This window comes from Coregonus clupeaformis, chromosome 3 (genome assembly GCF_020615455.1).
Source record: "Coregonus clupeaformis isolate EN_2021a chromosome 3, ASM2061545v1, whole genome shotgun sequence".
NCBI classification, from domain to species: Eukaryota; Metazoa; Chordata; class Actinopteri; order Salmoniformes; family Salmonidae; genus Coregonus; species Coregonus clupeaformis.
Genome location: NC_059194.1, coordinates 43,394,102 through 43,420,065, shown reverse-complemented (window position 1 = coordinate 43,420,065; position 25,964 = coordinate 43,394,102). Strand labels below are relative to the sequence as shown.

General features: G+C 43.2%; 1 protein-coding gene across 1 annotated transcript in view; it reads right to left on the bottom strand.

Moving 5' to 3' along the window:
- The window catches only part of LOC121580062 (SH3 and multiple ankyrin repeat domains protein 2-like), a 169,831-nt gene that overhangs the window by 63,167 nt on the left and 80,700 nt on the right, over positions 1–25,964 (bottom strand). Inside the window, exons 13-14 of the mRNA XM_045208952.1 lie at positions 14,852–14,933; positions 801–883 (exon numbers count right to left, since the gene is read on the bottom strand). Coding sequence (XP_045064887.1) covers positions 801–883; positions 14,852–14,933 — 165 coding nt within the window. The remainder of the gene's footprint in view (positions 1–800; positions 884–14,851; positions 14,934–25,964) is intronic.

Genomic DNA, 25,964 nt, shown 5'->3' with positions numbered 1-25,964 from the left:
ATCCCTATCGCTTGTACACTTTTTCTGACCACAGTTTTTCCTTCCCTTTGCCTCTCTATTAATGTGTTTGGACACAGAGCTCTGAGAACAGCCAGCCTCTTCTGCAATAACCTTTTGTGTCTTTCCCTCCTTGTGCAATGTGTCGATGGTCGCCTTTTGGACAGCTGTCAAATCTGAAGTCTTCCCCATGTTTGTGTAGGCTTCAGAACTGGACTGAGAGACCATTTAAAGCCCTTTGCAGGTGTTTTGAGTTAATCAGCTGATTATTTTGTGGCACCAGGTGTCTTCAAAATGTAACCCTTACACAATATTCTAATTTTGTGACACACGGAATTTTGGATTTTCATTTGTTGCCACTTCAAATCATCAAAATTAAATGAAATAAACATTTGAATGCATCAGTCTGTGTGCAATGAATAAATATAATGTACAAGTTACACCTTTTGAATGCAATTACTGAAATAAATCAAGTTTTTCAAAATATTCTAATTTACTGACTTTTACCTGTATACTCTCTCTCTCTCTCTCTCTCTCTCTCTATCTCTCTCTCATTCTCTAATAGAGACCTTGTCACCCTAAGTTGTTTACATTATACAGTAGGCTATAGGTGACTGACATACAGAGTGGAGGGGTTCCTGTGGTTACTTCAGGTGGGCAATACCATTTTAAGTTGTATCATATAGAGACAGAGATAAAATACATAGGCTGTTATTATCTTGTTTAATGTGCAGTGCCTACATATACAGTGGCCATGAGAAAGGGAGAAGGAGAAGGGGGGAGACACCAGGGTAGCCTCTTACCTTTGGCCCCTCGGAGCACGAAGCCGAAACCTTCATTCTCCTTCTTGGTCAAGACCACCGTCTTCTCGTCGACCACGCAGTCGCTGTGGAGAAAATGCCGCGCAAAGCGCCCGTTATTACAGCCCATCATCCGCAACATGGCCACAGCCGCCCGCCCCGAGTGCAGGTTCATCGCGGTAAACTACTCTGGGCAGCCCCCGACGGAAGGGCTCCTTGCCTCGGTCCCTTTTAGCTCAAATGAATTGCGCGACAACGCTGGCAGTGGCAGTCCGGCGCCCGCATCTCCAGAAAAGCCGCCGCCGCTCCTCTCCTCTGCCGCCGAAAACCACTCTGGGGAGCGACAAGTGGAGGCCAGAGCTGGCGACGAAGTCGAAGCGTGACGTCGGATAGAAGCAGCATTACCGACTAAATAAATGATGATGAAAGCGTGGCTTGGTGCGGAGGAGGGGGAGAGAAACGGAACGGAGGGTGGCAGGCAGTTAAAAGAGTCCTAGGCGAGGAGTGCGCGCAACGGATGAGAGAGCGAGAGAGAGATGGCAGTGCGCGGGCACAACGACAGGAGGCCATGCGTGAGTGATTGACCCTTTTACTCGAGTCGAGAGGTGGGTGTCCTCTGACTCAGTGGCGTGGGGTGGCGGTTGGTGACACAGAGAGGGACGCAGCCCGCATGCGCTTGCATGACATTTTTCATTAATGTAATCCAAGGCGACAGATGCGCTCAAGCAATGTGATGAGAGAAACAGAGAGGGAGGGAAAGTTATTCAGGTAATTATGTTGCTTTCAGTTTCATTGTTGTGGTTTTAAAATCACGGATGGGGCTTTGATACAGTTTTTATAAAATAGATTTTTGTTGGATCCTCTTTCCCCAGCCTGACTCCAAATGAGATTGGGCAGAAAGGTGGTAACTCCAACCAGTGCGCTCATACTCCAAAAACAGAACTCCACCACGTTAGTCACAACCACATTCAATCAGGCTATTCAATTCTCAGACATCTCTTCACCTCTATAACTTCCTGAAAAAAACAATATCTACAAGCAGCAATGACGTGGTCCAAGCAATACAGGCCCATCAACACCACCATAGGGCTACCAGCAATATTGCTATATACCTTTTAACTGCCACATTTGCTGCTTGAACATTTCAGTCTATATACTTAAGGCACATAGACTGTGTTACTAGTGTGGCATACTCATTTGCTAAAGTTTATCTGCCACAAGAGCTGGGATTAGGGGGGAATGAAAGGCATCTATTGAACTTTCACTTGGCAGTAAACACTTCCCCAATCTCCCTCATTTTATCCTTCCTTCACACCATGGCCCCCAAGAAGCTCTCTATGATGAGTGTGTGTGTGTATGTGTGTGTGTACTCTACCATTGCAAATGAGGGGGGGAAACAGTCAAATCCACCCAGACAATGGATGAGAAATTAGACACATTAAACAGGGATAGTGAAGGATGAGAGGAGAGATGGAGAGCTGCAACTGCCTTCCTAGCAACAGAGCAGCAAATGCAGAGTTCCCTTAGCAACGCAATCCATTTAGAAAAAAAGGACAACATACTGGTTATATTATAATACAACTTTCGATTTAAGACATGGAGTCCAGTGGTCAATTTACATTTTACATTTTAGTCATTTAGCAGACACTCTTATCCAGCGCGACTTACAGTTAGTGAGTGCATAAATTTTTTCATACTGGCCCCCCGTGGGAATCGAACCCACATCCCTGGCGTTGCAAGCGCCATGCTCTACCAACTGAGCTACACGGGGCCACGTGACATTAACTGCACCGTTATCACCTGAAGCATCGCCACTTTGTTGATCTAACAATGTCCTATGGTTTGACAGAGGAGAGTTTGCATGTTACCGATAGTCACCTTTATCCAACCACCTGAGTGACAATAACAGATACAAGTGTCAAAACGTGGACAATGTGGGGCCAGAGGATAAGGACGCAATAGTCCTGGTGATGTGAACACCGCACTAATTCAAATGTCTAACCACATGACCTACATTATCCTTTCTTGTTACAGGCTAGATATGTATACATATAGATATACACTGAGTATACAAAACATTAAGGACACCTGCTCATTCCATGACATAGACTGACCAGGTGAATCCAGGTGAAAGCTATGATCCCTTATTGATGTCACTTGTTTAATCCACTTGAATCAATGTAGATGAAGGGGAGGAGACAGGTTAAAGAAGGATTTTTAAGCCTTGAGACAATTGAGACATGGATTGTGTTTGTGTGCCATTCACAGGGTGAATGGGCAAGACAAAATATATACGTGCCTTTGAACGGGGTATGGTAGTAGGTGCCAGGCGCAAGAACTGCAACACTGCTGGGTTTTTCACGCTCAACAGTTTGCCATGTGCATCAAGAATGGTCCACCACCCAAAGGACATCCAGCCAACTTGATTGACACAACCGTGGGAAGCATTGGAGTCAACATGGGCCAGCATCCCTGTGGAACACTTTCGACAACTTGTAGAGTCCATTCCCCGACAAATTGAGGCTGTTCTGAGGGCAAAAGGGGGGTGGGGGGGTGCAACTCAATATTAGGAAGGTGTTCCTAATGTTTGGTATACTCAGTGTATACAGCTCTCGTTACAGGCTATTGCCGTTTTACTTTTGGTTCCTTTTGTTTTTCCTCTTTCCTGTCCCTGATGTTGACATTGACAACAATTCTAAGAAAGATTCCTTCCTCTGCCGGTCGACATTTGGCAACTTTTTCTCCCCCTGTGCCCGTCGGCCAGGAAAGTTCCTGGCTCATGTAAAATTAAATCACCTTCTGTCTGTTAAAAATCTATTATGAATCTTTAAAGAGAAAAAAGGGCCTTGATGTCTCTGCCTGAAAATAATTGAATTAGAAGTGGTTTTCTTAAGCCGTACTTCAACTTTGGATACAGATAATAGTAGCTTAGTAGTCAGGTTTGGATGTAATGACAGCTCATTGCTGAGTTATCTGTTATTATAGGCTATTCCGTGATGGCCACTTGCCACTATCAGTTGTTCGCCTTGACCTATGTAATACATACACACCTCCTGCATATTTACAGTGCATTCGGAAAGTATTCAGACCCCTTGACTTTTTCCACATTTTGTTACGTTACAGCCTTATTCTAAAATTGATTAACTTGTTTTTTTCCCTCATCAATCGACACACAACACCCCATAATGACAAAGCAAAAATAGGTTTTTAGATATTTTTTTGCAAATGTATTAAAAATAAACAAATCAAAAATTTCATTTACATAAGTATTCAGACCCTTTACTCAGCACTTTGTTGAAACATCTTTGGCAGCGATTATAGCCTTGAGTCGTCTTTGGTATGACGCTACAAGCTTGGCACACCTGTATTTGGGGAGTTTCTCACATTCTTCTCTGCAGATCCTCTCATGCTCTGTCAGGTTGGATGGGGAGGGTCGCTGCACAGCTGTTTTCAAGTCTCTCCAGAGATGTTCGATCAGGTTCAAGTCCGGGCTCTGGCTGGGCCACTCAAGGACATTCAGACTTGTCCCAAAGCCACTCCTGCGTTGTCTTGGCTGTGTGCTTAGGGTCGTGTCCTGTTGGAAGGTGAACCTTCCCCCAGTGTGAGGTCCTGAGCACTCTGAAGCAGGTTTTTATCAAGGATCTCTCTGTACTTTGCTCCATTCATCTTTCCCTCAACCCTGACAAGTCTCCCAGTCCCTGCCGCTGAAAAACATCCCCACAGCATGATGCTGCAACCACCATGCTTTACCGTAGGGATGGTGTCAGGTTTCCTACAGATGTGACGCTTGGCATTCAGGCCAAAGAGTTCAATCTTGGTTTCATCAGACCAGAGAATCTTGTTTCTCATGGTCTGAGCGTCCTTTTAGGTGCCTTTTGGCAAACTCCAAGCGGGCTGTCATGTGCCTTTTACTGAGGAGTGGCTTCCGTCTGACCACTCTACCAAAAAGGCCTGATTGGTGGATTGCTGCAGAGATGATTATTCATTTGGAAGGTTCTCCCATCTCCAGAGAGGAACTCTGGAGCGCTGTCAGAGTGACCATCGGGTTCTTGGTCACCTCCCTGACCAAGGCCCTTCTCCCCCGATTGCTCAGTTTGGCCAGGCGGCCAGCTCTAGGAAGAGTCTTGGTGGTTCCAAACTTCTTCCATTTAAAAATGATGGAGGCCACTGTGTTCTTGGGGACCTTCAATGCTGCAGAATTTCTTTGGTACCCTTCCCCAGATCTGTGCCTCGACACAATCCTGTCTCTGGGCTCTACGGACAACTCCTTCGACCTCATGGCTTTGTTTTTGCTTTGACATGCACTGTCAACTGTGGGACCTTTATATAGACAGGTGTGTGCCTTTACATGTCCAATCAATTGAATTTACCACAGGTGGACTCCAATCAAGTTGTAGAAACATCTCAACAATGATCAATGGAAACAGGGTGAACCTGACCTCAATTCCGAGTCAAATAGCAAAGGGTCTGAATACTTAAGGTATTTCTGTTTTTATTTTATTTAGAAAACCCTGTTTTCACTTTGTCATTATGGGGTGTTGTGTGTAGATTGATGAGGAAAAACATGATTTAATCAATTTTAGAATAAGGCTGTAACGTAACAAAATGTGGAAAAAGTCAAGGGGTCTGAATAATTTCCGAATGCACTGTATATCATCCAAAGGAAGGTGTGTGTGTGTGTATTATAGGGAAAGAGAGAGAAAGTGAGAGCGAGAGCGAGAGAGAGAGAGAGGATCGCGGTACTAAAAATAAAGGGAACACTTAAACAACACAATGTAACTCCAAGTCAATCACACTTCTGTGAAATCAAACTGTCCACTTAGGAAGCAACACTGATTGACAATACATTTCACATGCTGTTGTGCAAATGGAATAGACAACAGGTGAAAATTATAGGCAATTAGCAATACACCCCCAATAAAGGACAGGTTTTGCAGGTGGTGACCACAGACCACTTCTCAGTTCCTATGCTTCCTGGCTGATGTTTTGGTCACTTTTGAATGCTGGCGGTGCTTTCACTCTAGTGGTAGCATGAGACGGAGTCTACAACCCACACAAGTGGCTCAGGTAGTGCAGCTCATCCAGAATGGCACATCAATGCGAGCTGTGGCAAGAAGGTTTGCTGTGTCTGTCAGCGTAGTGTCCAGAGCATGGAGGCGCTACTAGGAGACAGGCCAGTACATCAGGAGATGTGGAGGAGGCCGTAGGAGGGCAACAACCCAGCAAGCAGCAGGACCGCTACCTCCGCCTTTGTGCAAGGAGGAGCAGGAGGAGCACTGCCAGAGCCCTGCAAAATGACCTCCAGCAGGCCACAAATGTGCATGTGTCTGCTCAAACGGTCAGAAACAGACTCCATGAGGGTGGTATGAGGGCCCGACGTCCACAGGTGGGGGTTGTGCTTACAGCCCAACACCGTGCAGGACGTTTGGCATTTGCCAGAGAACACCAAGATTGGCAAATTCGCCACTGGCGCCCTGTGCTCTTCACAGAGTCTGGAGACGCCGTGGAGAACGTTCTGCTGCCTGCAACATCCTCCAGCATGACCGGTTTGTGGTGTGGGGTGGCATTTCTTTGGGGGGCCTCCATGTGCTCGCCAGAGGTAGCCTGACTGCCATTAGGTACCGAGATGAGATCCTCAGACCCCTTGTGAGACCATATGCTGGTGCGGTTGGCCCTGGGTTCCTCCTAATGCAAGACAATGCTAGACTTCATGTGGCTGGAGTGTGTCAGCAGTTCCTGCAAGAGGAAGGCATTGATGCTATGGACTGGCCCGCCCGTTCCCCAGACCTGAATCCAATTGAGCACATCTGGGACATCATGTCTCGCTCCATCCACCAACGCCACGTTGCACCACAGACTGTCCAGGAGTTGGCGGATGCTTTAGTCCAGGTCTGGGAGGAGATCCCTCAGGAGACCATCCGCCACCTCATCAGGAGCATGTCCAGGCGTTGTAGGGAGGTCATAGAGGCACGTGGAGGCCACACACACTACTGAGCCTCAATTTGACTTGTTTTAAGGACATTACATCAAAGTTTGGTCAGCCTGTAGTGTGGTTTTCCACTTAAATTTTGAGGGTGACTCCAAATCCAGACCTCCATGGGTTGATACATTTGATTTCCATTGATCATTTTTGTGTGATTTTGTTGTCAGCACATTCAACTATGTAAAGAAAAAGGTATTTAATAAGATTATTTCATTCATTCAGATCTAGGATGTGTTCTTTTAGTGTTCCCTTTATTTTTTTGAGCAGTGTATAAGTCTATGTAACCACTTATTGATATGTTAAAACGTTTTTTGTCTGTCTTGCATTACACAGGTGGTCGCCTAAATTCACTGTGGTAGTTTACCAAGGCCAAATATACAGGCTAGCATACAAATTATTCATTAATAAGCCTATATCAATTAGCCTAACTTCTAATTTAGTCTATACATCTTTCTGACTTCACTGTTCCCTTCTTGTGCAATTCTCCGCTGGCATCTCTACAGACTCACTGGCCTGAGTGGCCTCTCTCACTCTGTCCTCTCTCTATTCCTTATTGCTCTTGAACGACTAGGCCAATAATGGACTAAAGGAGCCTAACGTTACTCCATATAGTCCAAGGACCTTACACGTTTAAAGGCAAATTGGCTCTGGCAGCCAAAACAGCCAAATACTCCATCTACACGTGAATCGATTCTCAATTGTGGTGCGGTTCTTTAAATGATAATGCCCTCGAAGCCAGTGTTAGTTGGGTATATTGGTACGGGTGTTGTTAGGCCAGAGACAAAGTCGAGGGCCAACAAACCGTGCCAATATATCCAACAAACACTGGCTTCGAGGGCATTATCACTTTTATACAAGGGTTACCAACATATTGAAATAATGATTGACATATTTTAATTAAAACATTATTTTTATTAATTTATTCATACTATTTCAAGATATAGTTCCGACACAAATCTAGGGTTGCTAGAGACGCGACCCAGTGATTCATTCTTTTTGTTCTGTATCTATAGACGTGACCCAGTCGTTCGTTCTAAATGTTCCATTGTCATATTGGCTGGCAACGTTCTTATCCCTTGCTTGCTAGCTAGCCAACTACGGCTAACTTACAGTCACGTCAAAGAATTCCGCCAGAATAACAGCAAAGTAGCTGCATTTGCATTTGTTTAAACTGTTTTCTAGTGATATTTATTTGGATACATCCATAACAATGAGCTAATGAGGCGCGATTTCGCCTGGCATAGAGAATGTGCTCACTCGTCAGCACACTTGTTCAGAGGAGCTAGCCAACAACACAGCTACAGTAACACAATCACTTCAAACTGAAGCTGGAAAGACTGCAAATTAGCTGTGTTTCGTTGTACCTTTTTTCAATTGACATTTTTTTTGTATATATCCATAAAAATGATGCCAGCTGATTCATGATTTCGACCGGCTGAGAAACGTTACCTGCCTGTCTGTCTCGTCCCGACTTCCGACACGTTCAATACCATGGGACAGCTGGAGATCGAATTTGAATATTGAAACAATGTTGCAAATGTCGGAGAGACAGACAGCAAGGTTTCTACAAATCTCCGCTGTTGAAAACTAAATGTAAGTCTACAAGAAATGTGAGATAATGTCTAGATGCTTTTTATAGTGGAGATCAAGTTTGTAAAGTGCCTGACTGGGTTGATGAGACAGTGGATTGCGCAGTCAGGTGGAACAGTGTAAATAGGCATTTTAACGTCATAGATTTAGCTGGTGGTAACTTGTGGAATAGACACCGGCTCGAATGCGGTTTTAACCAATCAGCATTCAGGATTAGACCCACCCATTGTATAAAGATACATAAAGCCCTCTACTTTCATATCACATCAAAATAATTTGACAAATGCAAAATATACACTTACTGTACACTGTTTTAACCGGGTTTTAACACAGTTGCAGCCAACAGTATTTGTCAGTGACAACACGTTTGTTGCATCTGTCTTCCGTTTACACACAGGGGTTCAGAGACACAGATAGCTAATTAGCACAGGTAGTAAACTTTGTCTTCCGTCTGTTTTCTGTAAACAAGCTCTGTAACATGGAAATATGGTGCATGTGGGAACCCTAACCCGATAAAGGTGTGTAGTAATTTAACCTTTTGTTTTTAGGAAATAATTATGAAAGATACTTTCCTTATGTTTCCATAACCGTACTGCAAGTGATGCATGTTTAGTATTTAGTATTTATTAGGATCCCCAATTAGCTGCTGCCGGGGCATAATATACATAAATATATATACACTGACTATAGAAAACGTTAGGAACATGCTCTTTTCATGACATAGATTGACCAGGTGAATCCAGGTGAAAGCTATGATCCCTTATTGACGTCACTTGTTAAATCCACTTAAATCAGTGTAGATGAAGGGGAGACAGGTTAAATGATTTGTAAGCCTTGAGACAATTGAAACATAGATTGTGTATGTGTGCCATTTAGAGGGTGAATGGGCATTCTTCTTAAGATAGCCAGGCGAGACAACCACATATCATTGTCGTATCCCAACCACATATCACATACATAATACAATACATAATACAATGCAAAATACAATACAAAATGCATAAACATTTCTGTGTGTCTCTTCACAGTCCCCGTTGTGCCGTAAGATGTTATTTGATCTGTTTTCTGAATCAGGTTTTATTGCTAGCTTGAGTTACCTGGTGTCGCAGAGAGTTCCATTTAGTCATGGCTCTATTTAATGCTGTGTGTTTCCCAGCCTCTGTTCTGGACCATGGGACTGTGAAGAGACCTCTGGTTGCATGTCTTGTGTGGTACCGATGAGTGTCCGAACTGTGTGCCAACTGCTTGAATAGACAGTTCGGTACCTTCTACATATCAACACCTCGCCCAAAGACCAATAGTCATGCAGTCAATCTCACCTCAATTTTAAGCCAGGAGAGATTGACATTTATGTCATTGACATTCACCCTCAGTGTACATCTAAGTGCAATATGTGCTGCTCTGTTTTGGACCAACTGCAATTTGCCTATGTCCTTCTTTGCCGCACATGACCACACAACTGGACAGTAGTCCAGATGTGACAAAACTAGGGCCTGTAGGACCTGTCTGGTTGAATGAGATATCAAGAAAGAAGAGCAACGCCTTATCATGGAAAGACCTCTTTCCATTTTAGTAACCATGGAGTCTGTATGTTTAGACCATGATAGCTTGGTATCTAGGGTGACACCCAGAACTTTAGTCTCTTCAACTTGCTCAATAGCCAAATTATTAAATAATAGATCCAGATGAGGTTTAGGGTTGAGCGAGTGATTTGTCCCAAAAATGATGCTTTTAGTTTTTGAGATATTTAGCAACAGCTAGTTACCAACGTGTTAACGTTTAGAGCAAGCGTATGTGCTCTTAACAAAACTCCCCTGGCCAGAAGTTACTATCTTCAATAGGCGCTAAAGGAAGTTAGCGTCTATGAATGGGCTATTCAACGACTAGTCTAGCCCAATGTGTGTCCAAGAATAGCAATATAGGCCTATAGTTTAGTCCGTAATATTTATTTAAATAAAAATATATACTTATTTAGGGCATTATTTTATTTTTTTGAGGAGAAGAAGCACTCTTGCTTGCTGAATATAAAATAGTCAACAAAATTGGCAATGAACTGGCGAGGAAGATTGAATGGCGAGAGCGTAGGCTACGTGTAGCTCTGGTGGGATGTGATCTGGTGTTGATAAATTGATACATTACATTATAAATGTAGCCTACACAGAACAGAGGGAAATCCATTCATTGATTCACACACCGAACCTGTGTCTTGCAGTGCACGGCCCGTCAGTGGCAAAACAGGTGTCCCATAGAACACTTTCTATTGGCCGAACCACAGGTTCCATAGGGGAGGCATATGTAAGCAGATGGGAAAGTTGGCTAGGATGGAATATAGGAAAACCTGCCAAAACAGTGAATGTAAACCGGGGGGGAAATGCACTTTATCCTCCACTGTAGTGTGCCCAATAAAAAAACTACACAACCCTCCCCAAAGCAAAGAAAAAAGTTATTATTTTGGTCCCCCACAGTAATTTTCGAACGGTCCCTTATGGGAGATATGCCTATATCATACTACATGATGTGAGTAGTGGTCTAAATGTATGTATTTTTATTTTATTTTATTTTACCTTTATTTAACTAGGCAAGTCAGTTAAGAACAAATTCTTATTTAAAATTACGGCCTACACCGGCCAAACCCGGACGACGCTGGGCCAATTGTGCGCCGCCCTATGGGACTCCCAATCATGGCCGGTTGTGATACAGCCTGGAATCGAACCAGGGGGTTCGAGATGCAGTGCCTTAGATGCAGTGCCTTAGACCGCTGCGCCACTCGGGATGGACTGTAATGGTCTAGCTATTTTTTATTTATTTTATTTCACCTTTATTTAACCAGGTAAGCCAGTTGAGAACAAGTTCTCATTTACAACTGCGACCTGGCCAAGATAAAGCAAAGCAGTGCGATAAAAACAACAACACAGAGTTACATATGGGGTAAAAAACATAAAGTCAAAAATACAACAGAAAATATATATACAGTGTGTGCAAATGTAGCAAGTTATGGAGGTAAGGCAATAAATAGGCTATAGTGCAAAATAATTACAATAGTATTAACACTGGAATGCTAGATGTGCAAGAGATTATGTGCAAATAGAGATACTGGGGTGCAAAAGAGCAAAATAAATAACAATATAGGGATGAGGTAGTTGGGTGGGCTAATTTCAGATGGGCTGTGTACAGGTGCAGTGATCGGTAAGGTGCTCTGACAACTGATGCTTAAAGTTAGTGAGGGAGATAAGAGTCTCCAGCTTCAGAGATTTTTGCAATTCGTTCCAGTCATTGGCAGCAGAGAACTGGAAGGAATGGCGGCCAAAGGAGGTGTTGGCTTTGGGAATGACCAGTGAGATATACCTGCTGGAGCGCAGACTACGGGTGGGTGCTGCTATGGTGACCAATGAGCTAAGATAAGGCGGGGATTTGCCTATCAGTGATTTATAGATGGCCTGGAGCCAGTGGGTTTGACGACGAACATGTAGTGAGGACCAGCCAACAAGAGCGTACAGGTCACAGTGGTGGGTAGCGTATGGGGCTTTGGAGACAAAACGGATGGCACTGTGATAGACTACATCCAATTTGCTGAGTAGAGTGTTGGAGGCTATTTTGTAAATGACATCGCCGAAGTCAAGGATCGGTAGGATAGTCAGTTTTACGAGGGCATGTTTGGCAGCATGAGTGAAGGAGGCTTTGTTGCGAAATAGGAAGCCGATTCTAGATTTAACTTTGGATTGGAGATTCTTTATGTGAGTCTGGAAGGAGAGTTTACAGTCTAACCAGACACCTAGGTATTTGTAGTTGTCCACATACTCTAGGTCAGACCCGTCAAGAGTGGTGATTCTAGTCGGGTGGGCGGGTGCCAGCAGCGTTCGATTGAAAAGCATGCATTTAGTTTTACTAGTGTTTAAGAGCAGTTGGAGGCTACTGAAGGAGTGTTGTATGGCATTGAAGCTCGTTTGGAGGTTTGTTAACACAGTGTCCAATGAAGGGCCAGATGTATACAAAATGGTGTCGTCTGCGTAGAGGTGGATCTGAGAGTCACCAGCAGCAAGAGCGACATCATTGATATACACTGAGAAAAGTGTCGGCCCAAGAATTGAACCCTGTGGCACCCCCATAGAGACTGCCATAGGTCCAGACAACAGGCCCTCCGATTTGACACACTGAACTCTATCTGAGAAGTAGTTGGTGAACCAGGCAAGGCAGTCATTTGAGAAACCAAGGCTATTTAGTCTGCCAATAAGAATGCGGTGGTTGACAGAGTCGAAAGCCTTGGCCAGGTCGATGAAGACGGCTGCACAGTACTGTCTATTATCAATCGCGGTTATAATATCGTTTAGGACCTTGAGCGTGGCGGAAGTGCACCCATGACCAGCTCGGAAACCGGATTGCATAGCGGAGAAGGTACGGTGGGATTCGAAATGGTCGGTGATCTGTTTGTTAACTTGGCTTTCAAATACTTTCGAAAGGCAGGGCAGGATGGATATAGGTCTGTAGCAGTTTGGATCTAGAGTGTCACCCCCTTTGAAGAGGGGGATGACCGCGGCAGCTTTCCAATCTCTGGGGATCTCAGACGTTATGAAAGAGAGGTTGAACAGACTAGTAATAGGGGTTGCGACAATTTCGGCGGCTAGTTTTAGAAAGAAAGGGTCCAGATTGTCTAGCCCAGCTGATTTGTAGGGGTCCAGATTTTGCAGCTCTTTCAAAACGTCAGCTGTCTGAATTTGTGTGAAGGAGAAGCGGGGGCGTGAGGCAAGTTTCAGCGGAGGGTGCAGAGTTGGTGGCCGGGGTAGTGGTAGCCAGATGGAAAGCATGGCCAGCTGTAGCAAAATGCTTGTTGAAATTCTCGATTATTGTGGATTTATCGGTGGTGATAGTGTTTCCTAGCCTCAGTGCAGTGGGCAACTGGGAGGAAGTGCTCTTATTCTCCATGGACTTTACAGTGTCCCAAAACTTTTTGGAGTTAGTGCTACAGGATGCAAATTTCTGTTTGAAAAAGTTTGCCTTTGCTTTCCTGACTGCTTGTGTATATTGGTTCCTAACTTCCCTGAAAAGTTGCATATCGCGGGGGCTATTTGATGCTAATGCAGTACGCCACAGGATGTTTTTGTGCTGGTCAAGGGCAGTCAAGTCTGAGGAGAACCAGGGGCTATATCGGTTCTTAGTTCTGTATTTTTTGAATGGGGCATGTTTATTTAAGATTGAGCTATAAAGGTCTATAACACTCTGTAGTGGTGTAATGGTCCATAATGGTCCGTGGTATGCATAGTGGTCGGGCACCACGCTGTGTAGCTGTATGCTTTGGTTTGACACCCTGCTAGCGTAGTTGCTCTCTGCTCTGGTCTGTGATTAGTTTGGACGGGTGCCTAATGAATACAAAGAGCCTTATCTGATGCTGGCCTGATCAAACACAGCTTAATGGTGTATAGCAGCATTCATATTCATGTACGGACAAGGGCATTTGTCTCAACCCGCTGGGTTGCTGCAGCTAAATGAGATTTGAACACAATGAAGAACACACCCTGAGTGACACGCTTGGCCCGGTGTGTGTTGTGTGTGTGTGTGTGCGCGCCTATTGAAACTGAGGGGTCACGTGCCATCAGTGCTCCCTGAAGATTAGGTGCATGATGCTTCTATGTGTGTGTGTGTGTGTGCAGTGGTATAAAGTACATAAGTAAAAATACTTTAAAGTACTACTTAAGTAGTTTTCTTGGGGTATCTGTACTTTACTTGTTTAGGAATGTAGTGAAGTAAAAGTAAAAGATGTAAAAAAATATAAATAGTAAAGTAATGTACTTTTTACTCCATACATTTTCCCTGACACCCATAAGTACTTGTTACATTTTGAATGCTTAGCATCACAGGAAAATGGTACAATTCACCCACTTATCAAGAGAACATCCCTAGTCATCCCTACTGCCTCTGATCTGGCGGACTCACTAAACACACATGCTTTGTTTGCAAATTATGTCTGAGTGTTAGAGTGTGCCCCTGGCTATCCATAAATTAAAAAAAACTAGAAAATGGTGTCGTCTAGTTTGCTTAATATAAGGAATTAGAAATTATTTATACTTTTACTTTTAATACTTAAGTATATTTGAGCAATTACATTTACTTTTGATACTTAAGTATATTTAAAACCAAACACTTTTAGACTTTTACTTTTACTCAAGTATTATTTTACTGGGTGACTTTCACTTTTACTTGAGTCACTTTCTATGAAGGTATCTTTACTTTTACTCTTACGTGTGTGTGGACTGTGAGGGAATTGCCTAGTGGTCAAATCCAACACCTTGGAAATGAAGCCTGTGACTGGGAGTGGATAAGACAACGGGAGAGAAGAAGAAGAGGAGAAAAATTTAACTTCAACTGAAAACTAGAGAAGAAACGAACCTCAAAACACTGCTCTGAGACACGCTACCACTTCACATAAACCTCCACGTATCACCCTGTGTGTTTGTGTGTTCTAGAACAGGCATCTGAGTAACCTTACCTGGAGGCGTCAAAGCTATCGTAGGACCCCACAGTGTAGTGTCGGAAGAGTTTCCTCCTGTCTGAGCGGTCAGCTCTTGTGTCTGTGGAAGAACAGGAGGACCAACAGTCATTGACCACATCAGTCACCGACCGCATGCATGGCTACAGAAATCAATTCATCAACACTAATAGAAATAGACAAACAACAGCAACATGCAAACTGTGAAACTCCTATACAAAAAAGTGCAGCTCTGCAATCCAATCAACTGTGCAAACAACCATAGACATATGGACACACTCCAGTTTTCATTCTAAGGGTACAAAACAAATTACAAATCGACCCCAACTCCTACCACCCTTAAGTAATAAATCAACTCAAGCAACCATCAAGTGCGTGTATGCACACACACACACATAGAGTTACCTCCAAAATGAAATTTCCTCCTGATAGAGCCAGTTTTTTCCATTTGCACGCCTAAATGTCTCTTCCCTCCTTCTCTCCCTCACTTTCTGTCTTTCACATACACCCTCTCTCTCTCACTCTCATTCTTTCAGACATCTCTTTCTCTGTCTGTCCCTCGCTCTTCCTCTTTCTCTCTCTCTCCCTCTCTCTCAGATGCAATCAGTGGCAAGCACATGCCTTGAATGTCCAGAAATGCCCAAATCCACAGTGTCTAGAGAAAAGCCTGAAAACCAGACAGGCAGTCCCACTGAGCGTTAAGGATAGAATCCGGGTTGAGCTCTATGCTTACTGCTGAGAGGAGAACATCATGTAAAGGAGAAGAGAGAGAATAAAGAGAGGAGGGAGGAGAAAGAGATAAATACTACATCACAACAGGCCCACTCCATAGCAACCACTGGTGTACAGTCTGGAGTTTGTTTCCATGACCACTGATCAATGGAAAAGGTACATGACGTGCATGTGTGGTCGCTGTGAAGGTTTCCTTAGTGTGTGTGTGTGTGTGTGTGTGTGTCTACATATCTGAATGTGTAGGTGTGCAGGGGGAGTGGTAGAGTAATTGAAGGGTGTGTGTGTATGCATGCGTGTGTGTGTGGAAGAGGGGGAATGGTTACTAATTTGCTTACAGTTCAATGTGAAAGGGGGTCTTCGTTGACCTCCATTTCCCTATTCTCTACTTTTCCTCCCCCATCCCTCCCTCCTTTGTTCCATCCCTCCTACTGACACTAATCTTACACAGTTTGGGGGAGTGGAAAGGACACAAAATGAGCAAGAGAAATTAAAGATTATTTATGAGTAATAAATCATCTTTGCAGGGCTTAAAGTATTTGAGGGATTACACAGCACGCCAACTATATGATTGAAGTTTTGCAACAAACAGAAACACAGACATGCCAATACCATATTTCATTGTCTTGCAAATGGAGGAGAAATTGAAAATACCCCACCCAAGAAATGTAAATAGAGAATAGAGAATAAGGACCTATGTCTGTGCGGCATTCTCCTTCTCAAAGAAACACCTGCGTGTGTGTGTGTGTGTCTTTCTCTCTCTTTTCCCCTCTCTTTCCACCCACCATGGCCAGGGGCGGACTTAGTGATTTGGATGCCCCCAGGCAGAGGCCAGTCTGAGTACCTGTCTTTTTACTAAAGAAATGTGTTAACTTAGGTCATTTTTCTTTCTTTCTTTTTCGTTTCTCTGCCCCGCTCTGAAAGCGTATCATTGCTGCAGCTAAATTTAAATGAAAGTCACGTTTGCAATCATATTGTGTGAAACAATGCACAGGAACTCTGTCAGGGTGGAATAGTCCTTTATTATTAACCAGTCTGTGGGTGATTAATGACACTTGTTAATAATATTATTTCTGGAGTTTAGATTATATATATATATATATATATATACAGTGAGGGAAAAAAGTATTTGATCCCCTGCTGATTTTGTACGTTTGCCCACTGACAAAGAAATGATCAGTCTATAATTTTAATGGTAGGTTTACTTGAACAGTGAGAGACAGAATAACAACCAAAAAATCCAGAAAACGCATGTCAAAAATGTTATATATTGATTTGCATTTTAATGAGGGAAATAAGTATTTGACCCCCTCTCAATCAGAAAGATTTCTGGCTCCCAGGTGTATTTTATACAGGTAACAAGCTGAGATTAGGAGCACACTCTTAAAGGGAGTGCTCCTAATCTCAGCTTGTTACCTGTATAAAAGACACCTGTCCACAGAAGCAATCAATCAATCAGATTCCAAACTCTCCACCATGGCCAAGACCAAAGAGCTCTCCAAGGATGTCAGGGACAAGATTGTAGACCTACACAAGGCTGGAATGGGCTACAAGACCATCGCCAAGCAGCTTGGTGAGAAGGTGACAACAGTTGGTGCGATTATTCGCAAATGGAAGAAACACAAAAGAACTGTCAACCTCCCTCGGCCTGGGGCTCCATGCAAGATCTCACCTCGTGGAGTTGCAATGATCATGAGAACGGTGAGGAATCAGCCCAGAACTACACGGGAGGATCTTGTCAATGATCTCAAGGCAGCTGGGACCATAGTCACCAAGAAAACAATTGGTAACACACTACGCCGTGAAGGACTGAAATACTGCAGCGCCCGCAAGGTCCCCCTGCTCAAGAAAGCACATATACAGGCCCGTCTGAAGTTTGCCAATGAACATCTGAATGATTCAGAGGAGAACTAGGTGAAAGTGTTGTGGTCAGATGAGACCAAATCGAGCTCTTTGGCATCAACTCAACTCGCCGTGTTTGGAGAAGGAGGAATGCTGCCTATGACCCCAAGAACACCATCCCCACCGTCAAACATGGAGGTGGAAACATTATGCTTTGGGGGTGTTTTTCTGCTAAGGGGACAGGACAACTTCACCACATCAAAGGGACGATGGACAGGGCCATGTACCGTCATATCTTGGGTGTGAACCTCCTTCCCTCAGCCAGGGCATTGAAAATGGGTCGTGGATGGGTATTCCAGCATGACAAAGACCCAAAACACACGGCCAAGGCAACAAAGGAGTGGCTCAAGAAGAAGCACATTAAGGTCCTGGAGTGGCCTAGCCAGTCTCCAGACCTTAACCCCATAGAAAATCTGTGGAGGGAGCTGAAGGTTCGAGTTGCCAAACGTCTGTCTCTAAACCTTAATGACTTGCAAAGAAGAGTGGGACAAAATCCCTCCTGAGATGTGTGCAAAACTGGTGGCCAACTACAAGAAACGTCTGACCTCTATGATTGCCAACAAGGGTTTTGCCACCAAGTACTAAATCATGTTTTGCAGAGGGGTCAAATACTTATTTCCCTCATTAAAATGCAAATCAATTCATAACATTTTTGACATGCGTTTTTCTGGATTTTTTTGTTGTTATTCTGTCTCTCACTGTTCAAATAAACCTACCATTAAAATGATAGACTGATCATGTCTTTGTCAGTGGGCAAACGTACAAAATCAGCAGGGGATCAAATACTTTTTTCCCTCACTGTATATATATATATATAAATAATTACTAATACTATTTGTTTAACACTTTTTTGGTTACTACATGATTCCATATGTGTTATTTCATAGTTTTGATGTCTTCACTATTATTCTATAATGTGGAAAATAGTAAAAAATAAAGAAAAACCCTTGAATGAGTAGGTGTTCTAAAACTTTTGACCGGTAGTGTATGTATCAAACCCCCCCCCCAACAATTGTTTACAGACAGATTATTTCACTTATAATTCACTGTATCACAATTCCAGTGAGTCAGAAGTTTACATACACTAAGTTGAATGTGCCTTTAAACAGCTTGGAAAATTCCAGAAAATGAAGTTCAAACAGGTGCCATTAATACAGGTAACGAGTGGAGGACAGAGGAGCCTCTTAAAGAAGAAGTTACAGGTCTGTGAGAGCCAGAAATCTTGCTTCTTTGTAGGTGACCAAATACTTATTTTCCACCATAATTTGCAAATAAATTCATTAAAAATCCTACAATGTGATTTTCTGGAGAAAAAAAATCTCAATTTGTCTGTCATAGTTGACGTGTACCTATGATGAAAATTACAGGCCTCTCTCATCTTTTTAAGTGGGAGAACTTGCACAATTGGTGGCTGACTAAATACTTTTTCCCCCACTGTATTTCAAGGCCTACCTTCAAACTCAGTGCCTCTTTGCTTGACATCATGGGAAAATCAAAAGAAATCAGCCAAGACCTAAGAAAATTAATTGTTGACCTCCACAAGTCTGGTTCATCCTTGGGAGCAATTTCCAAATGCCTGAAGGTACCACGTTCATCTGTACAAACAATACTACACAAATATAAACACCATGGGACCACATAGTCATCATACCGCTCAGGAAGGAGACACGTTCTGTCTCCTAGAGATGAACGAACTTTGGTGCGAAAAGTGCAAATCAATCCCAGAACAGCAAAGGACCTTGTGAAGATGCTGGAGGAAACAGGTACAAAAGTATCTATATCCACAGTAAAATGAGTCCTATATCGACATAACCTGAAAGGCCGCTCAGCAAGGAAGAAGCCACTGCTCCAAATACGCCATAAAAAAATGATGTGGATATATTGAAGCAACATCTCAAGACATCAGTCAGGAATTTAAAGCTTGGTCGCAAATGGGTCTTCCAAATGGATAATGACCCCAAGCATACTTCCAAAGTTGTGGCAAAATGGCTTAATGACAACAAAGTCAAGGTATTGGAGTGGCCATCACAAAGCCCTGACCTCAATCCTATAGAAAATTTGTGGGCAGAACTGAAAAACTGTGCGAGCAAGGAGGCCTACAAACCTGACTCAGTTACACCAGCTCTGTCAGGAGGAATGGGCCAAAATTCTCCCAACTTATTGTGGGAAGCTTGTGGAAGGTTACCCGGAACATTTGACCCAAGTTAAACAATTTAAAGGCAATGCTACCGAATACTAATTGAGTGTATGTAAACTTCTGACCCACTGGGAATGTGATGAAATAAATAAAAGCTGAAATAAATCATTCTCTCTACTATTATTCTGACATTTCACATTCTTAAAATAAAGTTGTGATCCTAACTGACCTAAGACAGGGAATTTTTACTAGGATTAAATGTCAGGAATTGTGAAAAACTGAGATTAAATGTATTTGGCTAAGGTGTATATAAACTTCCGACTTCAACTGTACCTGCTGGAGCGCATACTACGGGTGGGTGTTGCTATGGTGACCAATGAGCTAAGATAAGGTGGGGATTTGCCTAGCAGTGATTTATAGATGGCCTGGAGCCAGTGGGTTTGGTGACAAATATGTAGTGAGGGCCAGCCAACGAGAGCATACAGGTCACAATGGTGGGTAGTATATGGGGCTTTGGTGACAAAACGGATGGCACTGTGATAGACTACATCCAATTTGCTGAGTAGAGTGTTGGAGGCTATTTTGTAAATGACATCATCGAAGTCAAGGATCGGTAGGATAGTCAGTTTTACGAGGGCATGTTTGGCAGCATGAGTGAAGGAGGCTTTGTTGCGAAATAGGAAGCCGATTCTAGATTTAACTTTGGATTGGAGATGCTTAATGTGAGTCTGGAAGGAGAGTTTACGGTCTAACCAGACACCTAGGTATTTGTATTTGTCCACATATTCTAAGTCAGACCCGCCGAGAGTAGTGGTTCTAGTCGGTCGGGCGGGTGCAAGCAGCGTTCGATTGAAGAGCATGCATTTAGTTTTACTAGCGTTTAAGAGCAGTTGGGGGCTACGGACGGAGTGTTGTATGGCATTGAAGCTCATTTGGAGGTTTGTTAACACAGTGTCCAATGAAGGGCCAGATGTATACAAAATGGTGTCGTCTGCGTAGAGGTGGATCTGAGAGTCACCAGCAGCAAGAGTGACATCATTGATATACACAGAGCAGCGTTCGATTGAAGAGCATGCATTTAGTTTTACTTTCACAAAGCTTGTTTTTCCTTTGCTGCCAGAAAATAGTTGATTCCTTGTACTTTTCTCTCAGTATTGGACTATGGTGATACTAATTATGTGCAAGCCTCAAGCTCTACAGTGAAGGCTCTTGACTCTGTATCATGCAGCCGTTTGTTCTGTCACCAATCAGAGACGTCTAATTCACCATTGTGATCGCTACAGTGCTGTTGGGTGGACATCAATAGCAACACGCAGGCTCAAACACTGGTACATTCTTCTTTATAAGGCCATTTTAGGAAAACTGCCATTTTATCTATCCTCTTTTCTAGCTCGAAATGAAAACACATACAAGCTCAGATCTCAATCTTGTTTTATGCTAACAGTCCTGAAAATTTGAACCACGCATGGAAAAAGGTCCTTTCATTACTCAGCCCCCTGGTCTTGGAATTCCCTCCAAGCCAAACTAAAACTCCAGGTCCTGGTGTCCCTGGAGGAGTTCAAAGGAAAAATAGATGAACAGGTTGTTGAGACATGTAGTTGTTTCTAGTTCTCACCCGATGTCACTAGTTTGCATTGCCTTATGTACGGTAGCATGCTGTTTTACTTCACACACACCACACACATGCCTGCACGCACACACACACACATACACACACATACACTGTTTGTTTGCTGTTGTATTTGTGTTGTTGCCAGTGACTTCTGTCTGTGTTGTCCATTTTGTTTTACATTGTTTTTAGATATTTTATCCCAGCCCACATCCCCACAGGAAGGCCTTTGTCTCTTACCAGGCCGTCATTGTAAATATGAATTTGTTCTTAATTGACTTGCCTTGTTAAATAAAGATGTAAAAAATAAATATGCCAGGACCTTTCACAGAGTATGTTTGGTGGGAGACATTTAATGAATGTTTTTGCAATGTTTCCATGAAACGTGTCTAGAACATGAATATCTTATGTTCTGAGAACATGGCAACCATGTTCTGTGTAGGTTTGTTGGGACGTTGATGGAATATTGGCCTAACCATCAGAAAACTGGACAGATGAATGTTCTTGCAACATTCCCATGAAATGTGTCTAGAACATTAATATTTTACGTTTTGAGAAGATTGAGAGCATCCTGTTGGCTGTATCACCGCCTAGTATGGCAACTGCACCGCCCGCAAACGCAGGGCTCTCCAGAGGGTGGTGCGGTCTGCCCAATGCATTACCGGGGGAACACTGCCTGCCCTCCAGGACACCTACATCACCTGATGTCACAGGAAGGCCAAAAAGATCATCAAGGACATCAACCACCCGAGCCACGGCCTGTTCACCCCGCTATCATCCAGAAGGCAAGGCCAGTACATGTGCATCAAAGCTGGGACCGAGAGACTGAAAAACAGCTTCTATCTCAAGGCCATCAGACTGTTAAATAGCCATCACTTGCCGGCTACCACCCGGTTACTCAACCCTGCACCTTAGAGGCTGCTGCCCTATGTACATAGACATGGAATCACTGGTCACTTTAATAATGGAACACTAGTCACTTTAATAATGTTTACATACTGTATTCTACTGTGTTTTAGTCAATGCCACTCCGACATTGCTAGTCCCAATATTTATATATTTATATTCTTTTACTTTTAGATTTGTGTGTATTGTTGTGAATTGTTAGATACTACTGCACTGTTGGAGCTAGGAACACAAGCTTTTCGCTACACCTGCAATAACATCTGCTAAATATGTGTGTGTAAGCAATACAATTTGATTTGATTTGATTTGTTCTGCGCATGTTTGGTGGGGCGTTGATGGAATATTCTCCTAACCCACAGAAAACTGGACACATGAATGTTCTTGCAACATCCCATAAAACACGTCTAGAACATTGTTGTATATTCTGAGGACATTGTAACCACGTTCTAGATAAGTTCTGTTTGACATTAAGGGTATGTTCTCCTAATTTTAACACCAAAACATGCAAAAAAGATTCTCAGAAGGTTTTTGCTAACATAGATAGCATGTTCCTCTAACTAACGGAAAACTGGACACTCAAACGTTAGGGAACATTAAGGGTAACATTACAAAAAGATTCCCTCTCCCTAGAATTTTAAGCTGGGTAGTTACTGATTTGCCAATATAAAAACTGTCCTCTTTAAAAATAAAGAAGAGTACAAGTAAGTACATGTAAGTAAGGTAGACAATCAGACCAATATTCACACTTTCAAGTCCTGCTATCCATGCATTCGCAATGAACACGTGAGGGTTTGTGCTAGCTAGCTACTACCATACCGTGTTCCCCTTTTCTGACAGGCATTCTTGGGGGCAGCCCTAAGGTACTTCTGATCTGGTGATGTGTCTGCCCTGCCAAGAGCTCCAGGGCTGGGTCAGAAGGGGTGTCGGAGGGAGGGGGTGAGAACAGCCAGACAGGAAATAGGGGCATGCTGTGCCCCATCTGCCCCCTACTGCCCTATATATATATATATATATATATATATATATATATATATATATATATATATATATATATATATATATATATATATATATATGAGAGAGAGAGAGAATGCATTTTGTATTATGCAATTATGCCAACAAAGTAGAATTTAATTGAGAGAGAGACAGAGTGAATAAAATAAAACAACAGAGGAATATTGACATAGAGAGAGAGAGCGAGAGAGAGAGTAAGATGACAGAAAGTGAGGGTGGGCATAGAGAGAATAAATGGGCCAGTTGAAAGAGAGAGAGAGAAAGAGAGAAGGGGATGGAGCGTGATGTGTTCATTCCCCTGCAGCCCAGAGGACATCAGAGCACAGCTGAGTTAGCAGTGCAGCGTAGCGCTTAGCCTAGCCTAGCAGAGAGAAGAGAGAACAGAGAGACAGGGCCTGTTCATGTAGAGCACATGTAAGAGAGATACAGAGAGAGAGAGAGAGACAGAGAGAGATAGAGAGAGAGAGATAGATTGAGAGAGAGAGAGAGAGAGAGAGAGAGAGAGAGAGAGAGAGAGGCTAACACATGCTATCACTGCCTGCCTTCACCTCACTTCACCTTTAGCTAGTACATTTAGCCTACACTGAGTCTGAAAATCGGAATTGGACCGTTAGTGACCCTTTGCTATGGCTAACAGTAGTAGGATTGCAGGTTAGCTCTTGCTAAGACCATTCTAGTGCTATGGGTAGCACAAAACAGAGTAATGATTTCTATTATGTTTACCGAACTATGGTTAGCAACAATATCTGAGCTAGCACAGATAGAGTGATGGCTAATGTGGTTATTGACCAATAGCATGGGAATGGGAAGGAACACAAGCTAAGCCTCCAGAAATTATTATGGGTATCAGCAATAGGATGACAACCATGACATACACGAGTGATGTCACACTTATGTCAGGGTGCTAGCGTATAATACCCAGAAGTCCCCTTGATTTAAAGGTCATGAGGCAGATCATACTCTACAAAGCTGGCAAATATATCCGAAGGCCTTTGATGACACAGCAGTGAACACGCACACAGTAACATACTAGCTCAAAGCCCAGTAGCTGTACGTGGGTAAAATCACTGGGGAACTTATGTGTTGTGATAATTGTATTGTTTTCTCTATAACCTGTTAGTTAATACCAGTGGAGGCTGCTGAGGAGAGGACGGCTCATAATAATGGCTGGAATGGGGTCAATGGAATGGTATCAATCACGTGGTTTCCATGTGGTTGATGCCATTCCATTGACTCCATTACAGACATTATCAGCCTCCACTGGTTCATATGCCTTGCTACCGTGGAATATAGGCCTAAGGCCGAGACAATAAGAAGACAGTGGAAGTATAAATTCAACCACACCTTTGTTTCATCCCAATCAGAGAGCATCATAGCATATTGCATGTCGCAAACAGTTACATGACCTACAGCATAGTCCAGCAAGTTAATGTTTCCAACATTTCCGGACTACTAAACAACTATTGATTTAGAACCACTGAGAGTTACCGCGAGTCAAAAAGTAAACAGGAGCTGCCTCCACTATTCCAACACCATTTCAACTTCATCATCAAATCACCTACGCTTAGTCTAATACAGTGACAACTAAAAGATACCAAAAACAATTTAGTCCAATCAACATAAGCTAAATATGATGTGGCTGTCCATGGGACTGATTTGTGTGTGTGTGTCCGTGGCAGTAGAAAAAACATGTTGACTCACCCTACTTGTAGAGAAACGGCAATGACATCCTCCTCTCTTTCATGTTGCTGAAACGGTGTGACTGTCATACAGTTCACACTTTACGTTTTTGTTGTCCTAGGCTACCTGGCTAAAATGCTCGCTTGCTATCCTAACTTCCTTTCATGGGCAACGATACGCCAGGCCAGCTAGTTAACAATAGCCTATTACATCTAGCTAGCTACATTGAACTTCCCTCCTCTCAGGCCAGGTGCACAATGTATGTATTTATGGTTGGATCAGAATCGCCGTTATATTAATTGGCTAGTATGGAGAATTAAGTAAAACCACAAGTCCAAATCCCTATCTCCCTTAATTTAAAAAAAGAGATGATTTTAGCCACCAGAGGACAACAACACAACGAGATGCAACACTTCCAGTTTATCTTGTAAATGACGTTTTGCTTTTGATGTGATGTGGTTGGTGTGACCATGACAGTTTTTTTTTTTTGTGCACCAGGACCATTCACAGTTGAGATCACTCAGTTTAGCTCAACGCTGATTGGCTATTGTTTTATTTTTAAAATATAAAGGGAGGCCAAATGCTCGCTGGCTTCCCTTGCGTTCAATGCTATGGGCGGCAACAATATCATACTCTTTTTGACCAGACAGCATCAGATAGATGGGTTACACATAGAGAGACAGAGGGGCGCTGTTTTGCTCGCTCAGATGCTTTCTCCAGTGAGGTACATTCAGCCTCTTGCGAATTGATGGAAAATTATGAAACACAGAGACATGAAAGATCAAATATGTTTTTGTCTTTTTTTCTTGGTACTTTTTTTGGGGAAGCCTGGCTTCCTTTGGCATCCATGAATACACACCACTGTCAAAGCCCCATATGTCTGACATCTGACAGTGGGGCTTGAGAGGAGAGGAGGAGGAGGGGGGGGAGAGGGGAGAGAAGGAATGTGGGGGATCAGGCCTTCCCTCCATCCAACTCCCTCCCTTCTCCGTCTCTCCCTCTTTCTCTCCGTTCATCTTTCTTGTCAGTCTGGAAAGACCCCCTAGCCCCTGCACACCTTTGGTAGGCAAGTCAATTCTGATTGCTCCACCTAGTGTGTCAATTGGGCTTAGGAGACTTCCCTCCATATTCCTCCA